This window comes from Zingiber officinale, chromosome 7B (assembly GCF_018446385.1).
Source record: "Zingiber officinale cultivar Zhangliang chromosome 7B, Zo_v1.1, whole genome shotgun sequence".
Taxonomy (NCBI): domain Eukaryota; kingdom Viridiplantae; phylum Streptophyta; class Magnoliopsida; order Zingiberales; family Zingiberaceae; genus Zingiber; species Zingiber officinale.
This window is the reverse complement of record NC_055999.1, coordinates 21,288,090-21,300,371: the sequence shown is the minus strand read 5'-3', so window position 1 is coordinate 21,300,371 and position 12,282 is coordinate 21,288,090. Positions and strand designations below refer to the sequence as shown.

At 36.0% G+C, this 12,282-nt stretch overlaps 1 protein-coding gene across 2 annotated transcripts; it reads left to right on the top strand.

The window, feature by feature from the left end:
• The first annotated feature begins 1,373 nt into the window (after window positions 1-1,373).
• On the top strand, window positions 1,374-12,226 carry LOC122005499 (probable LRR receptor-like serine/threonine-protein kinase At1g56140). 2 transcript variants are annotated; one of them, XM_042560534.1, is made up of 19 exons: window positions 1,374-1,575; window positions 1,689-1,839; window positions 1,912-1,983; window positions 2,445-2,516; window positions 2,611-2,682; window positions 2,768-2,839; window positions 2,911-2,997; window positions 3,188-3,259; window positions 3,343-3,414; window positions 4,541-4,612; window positions 4,704-4,775; window positions 7,327-7,398; window positions 8,757-8,825; window positions 9,891-9,947; window positions 10,025-10,069; window positions 10,394-10,455; window positions 11,294-11,664; window positions 11,756-11,951; window positions 12,028-12,226. In XM_042560534.1, the coding sequence occupies exons 1-19, from the start codon at window positions 1,464-1,466 to the stop codon at window positions 12,198-12,200; spliced, it is 1,971 nt and encodes a 656-aa protein (XP_042416468.1). In that variant the 5' UTR covers window positions 1,374-1,463; the 3' UTR covers window positions 12,201-12,226. The 2 variants fall into 2 exon arrangements, with proteins under 2 accessions (XP_042416468.1, XP_042416469.1); XM_042560535.1 differs by lacking the exons at window positions 11,756-11,951; window positions 12,028-12,226 and having other exon boundaries at window positions 10,394-10,462; window positions 11,294-11,540.
• Window positions 12,227-12,282: the final 56 nt, after the last annotated feature.

The following is a 12,282-nucleotide window of genomic DNA, read 5'->3' as shown; positions in this document are numbered from 1 at the left end:
GGCTTCCTCTTATGCTCACGCGTGCTCCTCTCTGTCGGGACGACCACCACGGATGAGGTTGGCCGGAAAACAGCTTCGCCGGCGCCGGAAGGAGGAAACCTAGCTCCGTCGCCCTTTCTTCCGCCGAGAGCAGAAAATCGCCTCGCCGCGCCGCGCCGCGCGTGCGTGAGAGGAGAAGAGGTGAGAAGGAATTAGGTTACGGGAAATAACTTAAGTCCTCTCTTTATAACTTGAGTTATTTTTGGTTCCAACTATAGCTTATATATTTGCCGCTGCCTATTTAATTAGCAACGATCGCTAGCCCAGTTGGTCCGTTGGGCTTTGCTCGAAGCCAGAGGTATGTGCTTCGATTCTCAGTCGCGCCCCTTTTTCTTCAATTTATTTCAAACGTTCCAGCTACTGCATATATATATTTCGCTCCATATAAGATTAACAAAAATCGTGTAGCTCAGCTGGTTGGGTCGGTTTTGCTTGGGTCAGTCCGACCCGAGATCATGGGTTCGAATCTCACCTTCAACATTTTTTTTTTAAAACTTCTTTCTTTTTGTAACCCTACTAAACGACCTCTAAAAATTACGTAAAAATACTCTAAAAATTCCTAAAAATCTCTAGAATATTTTAAAAGTATTTCCAAATATTTTTATGGACTTTTAGAGTTTGAAATAGGGAAAATTGGGTCGTTACAGTGTGCAAGTTTCTAAGCTTGTAAGTTTTCTATGTAAGTTTCATAACTTGTAAAAATCTCTTTTATATAATTTTCTATGTAAATTCCTAATTTCTTTTCTTGTTTATGTTTGTAAGGCTTGTACTTATCTTTGTAAAATAAACTTCTAGTTATGTAGAACTAAACTTGTTACTATATCAGAGAAGGCTCTGCCTTGTTCTTTCCTATCTGCTACTTAATTTTAAAACTTGCTTAGTCCTTGTCTAAGTAACTAGATGGTAAACAGAAACTATATAGGAATAGTAAAATTTTGACTAAATAAGTCATGTGCAGACTAAATAAGGAGGACATAGTGTCAGATCCTAAACAATAGTCGAAGCATTGATTCTATATGAGGTCCTTTATAGATGAGATTTATTGGAAAAAAAATCAGATTAAAGAAGAAGGGTAAAAAATAGGACCACCTATTTCTTGACATAGTATCTCTTCCAACGACCTAAAATAAATCCTAATTACCTCAAACCAACCTCCTAGACACCTAACATTCACAAACCTGGGCGGGTGTTCGACAAACGGGTATGTTTGTTTAGGTTTGCTTAGTTGTCCATAAAAGTCTTCTCATATTTTAAAATTCTCAGAAAAAAGTTGTTAGACGAATAAAATATACAATGTATTTAAAAGCATTAACTAAACGGTCAAATACGGGAGGAACAAAGAAGATCAGAGTCTCTCTCTCTCAAATCGCAATCCAAGCGATCACCTTCCCCTTCCTTCTTCCAATCCTCGGTTGCTACGAAGTATGAATCCAGGACTTCTCCTCCTCTTCTTTGCCTTCTGCTTCCTCTTCTCCTCCGCCGTCCCCCAATTCAACGATAATAAGCCGGGGATCCTAACTAAGAACGATACAAATGGTAGTGATTCCATCTACATCTCCTTTTTCGATTGACCGTCTCAAAAATTTCGCCTTTTGGGGTTGATTTTGTTTTCAGTTATGTATTTGTCTTAAATTTGTTCCCTTTTCCAGAAAATGCCCTCGCTGCTATTGAAGAGAAGTGGGGGATCCAAATCTGGGATAAGGCGGTTGATCCTTGCGAGCCCGGTGCATGGTGGAGTCTGGAGTATGCTAATCCAAGGATCGTCTGCGACTGCTCTTCAAACTGCACCGTGACGCTGCTGTGAGCGACCTTCTCTGCGCTTGTTCATTTTTTAAACTGGAGTGCTTTATTATTAATGATCCTGTCTTGCAGTAAGATTTCAGGAAAAAATATCTCCCGTGAAATTCCAGTGCAACTCTTTGACTTGACGAATCTTACAACCCTGTGAGTTGCCCTTTCTGTTACTTTCTTGTTGATGTCTAAAAACAGAGACGCAGGGGAAATTTATATATACATATACACTACCAGGATCTTCTTCACATTTGGTCGTTTAGATTACCTAGTCGCTATCGAGTTGCTTTCCTGGAGGCTGTTAGGAGATTAGACTCTTTGATACTTTTTTTTTTTTTTCTTCTTTCAGTCTCTGCTGTGTCTCTATAGGTAGCTTCCTGTTTGTCTGTTCAATATGATTCTAGGCATCATGTGATGCTTGGCTGAAGGTGTCTTGTACTGGATTATTTATTTGGCAATGAATCAGGTGGTTACTGCCTATCAAAAATCTTCTTTGTTTTTTTTTTTCAAAAACAAAACATTTTGGGGGTTGAACAAGCATGAAAGAATTGTCATAGTATATGATGGAAACTTTACCATGAATTCTAAGTAAATTATGAAGTTTGTGGATGCAGGGATTTAAGTCGCAACATATTGAATGGCTCAATTCCCCCACAAATTGGCCAACTCAAACAATTGCAGAACTTGTAACTATCTGTTCTTTGGTCTCCTTTTGTGACAGTTGGCAACTACATGAATATCAAGACAGGATTTCAATTCCTTTTTTCACTTATTGTCTAGGAGCTTGGACACAAACAATTTGACAGGCAGCATTCCTCCTGATATTGGAAACCTAACTAAATTGAGAAATCTGTAAGCAGAGAACCTCCTTCCCTAATGTTGTTTCCTTTGGTATTTTTCTTCGTCATAATTGACTCTTCTTATCAATATGCCACAGGAGTTTGAGTACAAACAGATTGTCTGGAGATATTCCACCTGAATTCGGAGAACTGATTTCTCTAGAGCAATTGTATGTACATTAAATATGTCTCATTTGTTTTCTTTTATTTTTAAACTGACAGATTAACTCTATTCAATTAGGTATATCGACAGCAATGAACTGACTGGTTCACTGCAATTTGGGACACATGTAGCTTCACAGAATACACTGACTGGACTTAAGATCCTGTAAGTAACTCCTGAAACAAGTTCTTCATCATTGGCACTAATACATGTAATGACATATCTGAATGTATGCAATTGTATTGTTGTCGTTCATTATGCCTACGCTCCATACACATGTTACCACACATCAGTTATTTTCTTTAAAAATATTTTTGTGGAATGACTATACACATGACTTCCTTTATGAATTCAGTTGGGCATTTGACAATAACTTTACTGGACCTTTGCCAGAAACCATTGGAAGATTCACCAATCTCAAGGATCTGTATGTAAATATTTCCCTTTTATATTTCTTCTTATACAGATGTCTTTTGCGTATTTTAATCTTTAGTTTTCCAATTCTTGCAGAAGGATATTTGGTACATCATTTGAAGGACCTATACCTCAAGAATACAGTGCACTTACAAACCTGGAAACCTTGTATGTAATTGGCAAATTTCCTCTTTATTTATTTATTTATTTTTGCTACAGATCAATGACTAATTGAGTCCAATACCATAAGTCTCTCAACTTTTGTAATACCTTCAGTATCTTAACGATTTGATGATATTCTTTGATATATTGCAAGACATTTATATCTCTTGAACCATAACTGTGAGAAATGCATGAAAAATATAGGGGTATTATCTATGAGGTTAGGTGGTAACTAAAAGAAGAGAAATTAATCATGAAAGATGTACTGTAATAACTAGTAACTATAATGAATTTGCTTGAAATTAATTTCATAGTCCATTTGGGCTTATGTGGATACCTAGATATCATTTTTATATAAATCACAATCAGACAATAATCTGAAATTTGTTCATACATGGTTATTTTAAAATTGGGTCCCATATATCATTTTACTATATTTTAGGAAGGAAAAAATAATTGATATTTCATATGTCACAAATTTGGTAGATGGGAAAGAAAGAATCAAGAAGGAAATGATGTACTAGATTCATCAGATACGCTTAAGAAAAAAACACTGTTCACCTTTAATTATTCACATGAAGCAGATAATAATAGAAAAGTGTAAAGCATGCTCCACTTAGATTGACCAATCAAGCAAACAAATGAATTAGCCACAGTAAGTTTTTGTGCAAAAAAAAAAAAAGACAAATGAATTGACCATGTTAACATAACTCGGGGATAAAAGAATTCAAGGGAAGTGCATGGATGCATTCTGTATCATGCAATGAAAGTAAATAATGGTATTACAATAAATCATACCATCCAAGAAACATGCCTTGATTCCATTGATCCAAAGTCCAAACAATCTATGGATCCTATTACTCAAATGTGGATTTTCTAGTCATATTCTGACATTTGACTCAAATGCTGCCACCTTAGATAAAAATCATACTAACAGGAGATTCTTTTATTTTAGCATTTCACTTTGTTCACTGTTTTATTTAGGCTTATGTTTTATTTTAATTTTGTAGGGAAAATTCGTCCATGTCCATGTCCATTCCATTTTCTTTCAAAAATGATCCGTTCACAATTTTAGTTGAGCTTCATTTCTTGTCTTTGTCAATGTTTTAACCCTCACTTGCCTTTTCCACAGGAAGCTGGGTGACTTAAAAGATCAGAGTTCCTCTTTGGTTTTTTTGGAGAAGATGACAAACTTGTCCTTTTTGTAAGTTCTACTTTCAGCAACTTCATTACCAAAACAATATTCTGATGCTGTTCTCCAAAATCATTAAATATTGATATGTTATTGTTAACAGATCATTGAGAAATTGCCTAGTTGATGACTCAATTTTTGACCGTTTCCAAAACTTTTCCAGCTTAATATTCTTGTAAGTTATTCTACATTTTTTCCATTTAAAATTATGAAGTTCATATTTACTCCTTGTTGATAAGAAGTTAATTATATCCACAAGATTGAATGTGATTTTTTATATGTGTTTATATGAGGATAAATGAGATTGAAAGGACCTCCATCTTCTTTTAAAAGAAAAAAAACACAATAAAGAATCTAATTGCAAAAGGTTGAACATTATGGTGAAGGTTTAATATTGCATTCAAAAAAAAGATATTAGTGATTTTCATGAAATGGTTTAAAATATTTTTCTTATCTAATGAACTTATAAGTTGCTTGTGATAGAAAGTGTATCTCTCTCCCCATACCAAGCGCCATTACAATCTCAGCTTTAGTGTTCTCTACTCATTCATTGCTAAGAGCAAGGAAATAATTGTAACCTTACATGTAAAGTGTACTTCCACATGAAATCCACAATGTTTCAAGGTGTGAGTTGTTTTTGTCCCCAGATCATCCCTTTATGGTTTAAAATTATCATATAAAGATGCACTTGCATTTGTCAAGAAGTAACTACTAGATGATCCTCATTTCCAATGGTAACTTAGCATGCCATTGGGAAAAAAACATCCATCACTGTCTAACTTACCTCTCTCTATCGTTTTGTTCTATGATTCTATTAAAGATGCAGAGAAAGATATTGAAGTATTTTTTTGTATAAAATTTAATAATTATTTGGGAATACTATACTAGTTGGTACTGTTGGTGCAATTATCCCTGGATTGGCCAGTTTGACTTAAGCTTGAGTTTTGATGTTTGACAATATATGGAGATTATAGGTACAATTGTCCATCAGGGAGAATGTTGGTGCAAGTCTTCTTTGGTCAAAGGTTGACCAGTTTAAAGTGAGAGAGTAGTCAAGTAGGTCAACATTGACTGGATATTTGACTGGGAAAGTCCTAACTGGAGGTTAGGCAAGGGCAAGACCAACGAGATAGTTGGCAGAAGAAGAAAAAATAAGTGGATTAATGTTGATCAGATACTTGGTGTGAAAGAAGGGGAGCCTTGGTGCAACGGTAAAGTTGTTGCTTTGTGACTAAAAGGTCACGGGTTCAAATCCTAAAAACAACCTCTTGTAAAAAGTAGGGTAAGGCTGCGTACAATGGATCCTTCCTCGAGACCCTGCATGACGGGAGCTTCGTGTACCGGGCTGCCCTTTTTTTTTTTAGATACTTGGTGTGAAAAGTCACAGTAAGTGAAGTCGAGCAGTAAGAAAGTCCTGGTAAGTGAAGTTGAAGCCAGGCAATTGGAAAGCCCTACTGAGTGAAGCTAGATAGTGGTGAGTGAAGTCAGACAATTGGAAAGTCTTGGTGAGTGAAGCCAGGTAGTGAAAAAATCCTAGTGAGTGAAGCTAGGTGGTGAGAAGTTCCGGTGAGTGAAGCCGAATAGTGAGGAAAGTCCTGGTGAGTGAAGCTAAGTAGATGGAAAGTCTTGGTGAGTGAACTCAGACAATTGGAGTGAAGCTGGGTAGTAAGAAGTCCTGGTGAGTGAAGCCGGATAGTGAGGAAACTGTGGTGAGTGAAGTCAGGCATTGGAAAATTCAAGTGGGTCAAAAGTTGACTAGATACTTAGTGTTTGGAAGTCCAAGTGGGTCATGGAGGACCGAACATTTAGCACGAGGAGAAAAGTCCAAGTGGGTCAAAGGATTGACCGAACACTTGGTGGAGAATCCTAGCAGGTCAAGGGTGACCAGATGTTAGGCAATGAGGAGTCCCAACAGGTCATGATTGACCGGATGTTGGGCAAGGAACTCTAGGACTTGGGATTAGGAGCTAGGGTTGCCAAATCAATTGGTAATCGATTTAGCAGAGTTAAGCGATTAAGCTCCAGCTTAATTGCTTAAGGCTCAAAATTGCGACAATAGAAAGCTGTTGAATCACTTAGGATAAGCGATTAAGCAGGCCTGAAGCGATCAGGGTTATCGTTTAAGATCCTTTTTGTGAAGGAACAGAAAGGTGCTAAAGCGATTACCTTAATCGCTTCAGTCGTGGTAAGCGATTAAGCAAGGAAGCTTAATCGCTTACGACTATTCCTCGTGAGAACAGAAGGGTACCTAATCGCTTTAGTTGAGCGATTAGGCATGTCTTAAGCGATTGGGGTAATCACTTAAGGTTCGAAAAAATAGCCGTTATGTAGGTTCTGAGCAGGTTGTTGACGTGGTAATCGCTTAAGAGATTCTTAAGCGATTAAGGCATCGAAGGTAACCCTAGAAAAGGGTTTTTTCGTGATTGTTCTCTACACAACACTTAACACAGTTCTTGGGAGTTCTTGGAGCTTAGTGTTGTTGCATTTCCTTCTACCAAGAGGCAGATTCGAGCAACAAGAAGAGAGCAAGCTAAGATTTCATTGTTGTAATCTCGTTTAAGATTTCATTGTATTTGTTCTTGCTTTTCTTGGTGTATTTCATGTTGTTAATGTGTACGAGGCTTCTCCGCCTCTGAATTATTTTCGAGAAGGAGTGTTTTATTTTGAAGAATTTCATTTATTCACTTCTCTACATTTGTCTTCAAGTTGCATACTAATCGTTACAGGGACTTGAGTCATAACAACCTAAAAGGATCTATACCAAAATATCTGAAGAACCTTACCTCATTACAGTATCTGTAAGTCTCAGTGTTTGTTATCTGTTTGCCAGCATAAAATTATTTATTTTATATTATTCAGTTTTCATCTTTAGTTTGTATACTTTGCATTGCACTTTTCTTCAAACTGCTATAAATACATACAAAGGACCAATGCTACTATGATGTTGTTTTCCATAAGCTTTTGTGAGATACTGATACCCTTTTCTGTTCTTTGAACTTTTTCATCTGATGTGATAATCAGAAATTCTGGATGCCTAAGTCGGTAGTATGGTTGGTCCATTAATCGAATTACATAAAACAATCTCTTATCTTGGTAGATCAAGCTCTTTTTGAAGTAGGGGCAACAATCAGTTTACTGTGGTCCAGTCAAATTTGCGCTGCTAGGCGTCCTACCTAGAATTTCATAATATTTTTGAAAGTAGTATTCACACTATTTGGTACTACTGCCCGCACATCCAAGACAAACAATTGTAATCTAGATTCCTTTTCCATTATTTCCTCTTGATCTACTCCTAAAGAGATTTCCTTGGGTGTTTCACTCTTCACCAACATCCTTACTTCTAAAAGAAAACATTATGAATTTTTTGGGCTTTGATAGATCAATGTTGAGGTTTATGTAGCTATGGAGGAAGATATAGTAGCATACCAAGTCTGCAGGCTGCTTTGCTTGCCCTCCAGACAACAAACTGGTTAATAACTTGAAATTTTTTCCTGACCAAACCAAATTAACCAAACTGGGATCTGATTGAACCTTTGATTATCAAATCAGCTAGTTCGATTGTAGGTTGGTTGAAGGTTCAAAACGAAAGAAAAAAAATTGAAAGGACCTGAGCAACTAATTGTTGCTTAAAGAAATTGAAACTTTTATGAAGTTTGAAAAAAAAATGTAAATCAAAATCAATCCGATCTAAATTTTACCTTTTTCACTTGAATTGAAAATCCTAACCTTGAACGCCCTTGCTAGACTTTTCATGTATAAAGAAAATACTGGAAATTAATTGATAGTGTAGCAAACTTTATTAAGAGCGAGGACCTCTACTAAAAAGTTGATTTAATTTTGCAAGGGCTAAATATATAATGTTTTCTCACATTGCTTTTCTGTAAATAATTCATATTCCAAAAGACCATTTACTTTATTATCCGTTTGACTCCTTATTTCTTCAAGGCAGCTTATCTCCTTTTTTTCTGTTTGAATAAAAGTTGAAAGTTTAATTATATTCTTATTTATTTTCTTTCCTTTTGAATAGAAATTGATAATTTAGTTGTTATCCTGCAATTATTATTCTTTAATGCTTCAAATATACCTCCTTTCTCATTCATACCTAAACTATATGCTTATCAATTCTAACATTTCTTATATATTTATCTTTGAGCAGGTTTCTAGGGTACAATAGCTTGACAGGAACTGTTCCTTTAGAGCTTTTACCTGAAAGTTTGACTACACTGTAAGTAACATCACTGATTTCACATGTTTTTGTTCAAAGCATTGTGGACTAATATTATTGATGTAGCATTTTTCTTTTGAACAAAAAGTTTTTTATTAATTACAAAGGGTTGGTCTAAATTTTTCTACCATACTTGGAAAAAGTGAGATGTGATTATGGAGTTGGCAGTATCAATGACAATTTTAATTTAGACAGCTTATCAACCTAACCACAAATAATGCTCACGATAATTTTTTGCTTTCTAATTTGGCACGTCAAGTGTTGTACAAAAGAATACTGATGTGGTTTCTCTATGCTTGGTGCCTTTTGCAAATAAACCCCTGCAGAACTTTCTCAGAAACTATGGTATCTAATGAACTGACATTGCCAATGTTTTCTTTTAACTAACATCCACAATATATCATGTAACACTTGAATTGTGTCTCTTGGTCAATAAAGGAAAGATACTCCGGATGCTTCATTTTTTTACTGGAACTGCATGACTAAAGTAGTAAGGAAAGACATTCTATATACCCTCCCATGGCCATGTGGGGGCGTCCGGGTCAGCGTATGACCTTTTGCAGAAATAAGGACAGACATTCTATAGTGCATCAGCAACTTGTAACAACTGTGTTTAAGTTAATCAAACAAAGAAACTATGGATGCTTCATTCTTTACTGGAACTTCTTGACTAATGTACTAATGAAATATTTTCTTCAATGCATAACTGAACTTCTTAGAATACAATACAGGACAGTGGTACCTATGAATGAAGTATGTTGGCTTTGAACTCATCTCGTTATCTTTCAGTTGTTTCACTTATTTGACAACTTTGTATGTGGGATGTTTTGAAATTATAATTCTAGAGTTTAAGAATAGTCAAAGTATGAATGACAACGTTATTCTTGTTAAGAGTTATTGTTCCTTCTAATCAATTTTTTTGTTGCTTATCTACATCAGGATTTAAAAATGTAGCTCACTTTTCTTGCCAATACTAGCACATCTCTGTCACAAAATGTTACTATTGTGGTTATATTTCTCTAAATAACGAATATTTTTAAGTTTAATTTGTTCCATGTTTGATAGAGACATCTCCTTCAACAATCTCTCTGGAGTTCCACCTGAAACGCCAAACCTTTCATTGTACGCTGCTTATTTTATTTCCAACTTGAGCTTTTTCTAAATATCACCAGTTTGATCTTGTCTTTCTTCTCTTGCAGGAACTATATTGGAAATTTTATGGACGTGAACAATACAAGCGATAGGTTGAAATACTATACCTTTTGAATTGTGTTTTAAATTAGAAGACAAATAGATTCTATAGTTATACAAGTTGAATCAAGTAGAGTTAAAGATGCGAGATACAATGGGAGACTTAATCATATAGTGGACAGTAAACATCCATGTTTTCAATTACTTGTTCTGCTGTGCTGAGATAATTAGAAGTTTAGAACACACCATATTCTATGTGAAGCAGCACATCCAAGTACAATAGAGACAACACGATTCTGATTATGCTCTTTCCAGATGAACAATCCACATCATCAAATATGTTATTGTTTAACAAGCATTCTTTTCCTATGATGCAGAGCTCGGAATATGCTACACTGCCTACAAGAAAACTCTTCCTGCGCATGGAATACTTTCCCCTGTATGTGGTAATGTGCTGTGTCTTGGTTTTTGCTCATGTCTAAACATTTGACTCTGATATCAAGCAAAATATTTATTCCATTAGAGTTTAAGTCTTTGTTTGACCAGATTCTGTTAAATTCTCTATCTGATAAATTAACCTTAAGGGCCTCTTTACTTGATGGCAAACTGAACAAAAGATCCATTTAGAGAGAATAAGAGAGATCAGAGGTTCCTCTCATTCACCATTTTGGTTCAGCTCAAATCTAACTGTAATCAAATCTCTCATTCTCACCAAAATATCCACTCATGGCTTCTTGCAAATAATATTCACTTGTGACTCCCTATAAAACAGTACTCACTCGATTCTAAAACCCTAACCATCCTCACAAGTACCATCAAACTTCTGAACACCAAACTCAATTAGTTGAATGGTTCTGGTGGTCAAAGGGCTTTAGGTAGTCCAACCAGTTGGGATGCATACAAATTGAGTGTACCAGATGGATTATATGAACCGAGCGCTTTAGATACTTTTTTTCCACAGTGTCAGAGCTTAATTAGCCATCTCACTAATTCACATACACTGGGAAAACTATTGTGCTTGACCTATAAAATTCAATTGGCAAATAATACTATCATCCTTCTGAATGAGAGTAGGTAGTTTATCTTTCGTCATTATTGACCACATGTTGCAAAAACATATATCATTCTCTCACTCTCACTCTCACTCTCTTTCTAGTGGAAACTCATTCTTGGTCTACCAGTTATTTCCTCCATAATGTTAGTCAGAAAGATCGTTGTTTTGTTGACTGAAAACATTCATGATTATCATATGGTGTTTATCATTTGAATTGCTCCAGCTTCATTTCTTGCCATCAATTGTGGCGGGTTAAATCTGACTTCTGGCAGAATTATTTTCGACGAGGATGCCAAACCTCTGGGAAGAGCAGGCTTTGAGATAAACCAAGATCATCACTGGGTTGTGATGAATGCTGCCTCTACCAATTTGGGTCATAACGATATTGTGGCTACTGATTATTCAGCAGTGGATACACCAGAGAACCAAATGTACCTAACCGCACGAACATCAACGGGCTCATTGAGATATTTTATGGTCGGATTGAGCAACGGGAACTATACAGTTGTTCTCTATTTTGCAGAGATTGTCATGGATGATAATTCATCACCTTGGGCAGTGCTTGGAAGGCGTATATTCGATATTTCTATTCAGGTACTACATGTTTTCTAACCGGACATTATTCTATGTCATGGATCTCACTCACTTTTTGGAAATTACATATCGTTTTCTGAAAATAATGCAGAGTGAGTTGAGGATCCAAAATTTTAACATCATGGACGATGCAAAAGAATACAAAACTCCTGTTACCAAGGCCTTCAATGTGACAATTATGAATGGTGTTTTAGACATTCATCTATTCTGGGCTGGAAAGGGGACCTGCTGCATTCCCGTTGAAGGAACGTATGGACCACTGCTATCTGCAATAAGAATTTCTCCAGGTTTTTGTCCTTCTCCAACCATCATTTTCTCTCTATAAATATTAAAGAATATCATATTTTCTTGCCTGTATTGTAGCTCATTCCCCAGTAGAGTCTGAGCCTGGTCACAGTACAAGAAGAAGAGCTGGAGTCATAGTAGGATTTGCAGCTATTGGCATAGCTACGGTAATAATTCTCGTATCAATTACTTTTCTATGGTTGGAGAGAATTGAAATTGCTCGTAAAATTGCTCAAACAACTTACCAATAAAATGATTGTGTTGGTTTTACTTTTTCCATTTGCCTGCAAGGTTTGAGTTTCTTCTGTGCTCATTGGTGATGTAAAAACATGA

What these genes read in the sequence shown, in the direction of transcription:
- LOC122005499 (XM_042560534.1), top strand. Translation starts at nt 1,464, where the DNA reads ATGAATCCAGGACTTCTCCTCCTCTTCTTTGCCTTCTGCTTCCTCTTC. An exon ending in TTCACCAATCTCAAGGATCT is followed by an intron (nt 3,260 to 3,342) that starts GTATGTAAATAT and finishes CAATTCTTGCAG; the next exon opens with AAGGATATTTGGTACATCAT. An exon ending in GTGAACAATACAAGCGATAG is followed by an intron (nt 10,070 to 10,393) that starts GTTGAAATACTA and finishes CCTATGATGCAG; the next exon opens with AGCTCGGAATATGCTACACT.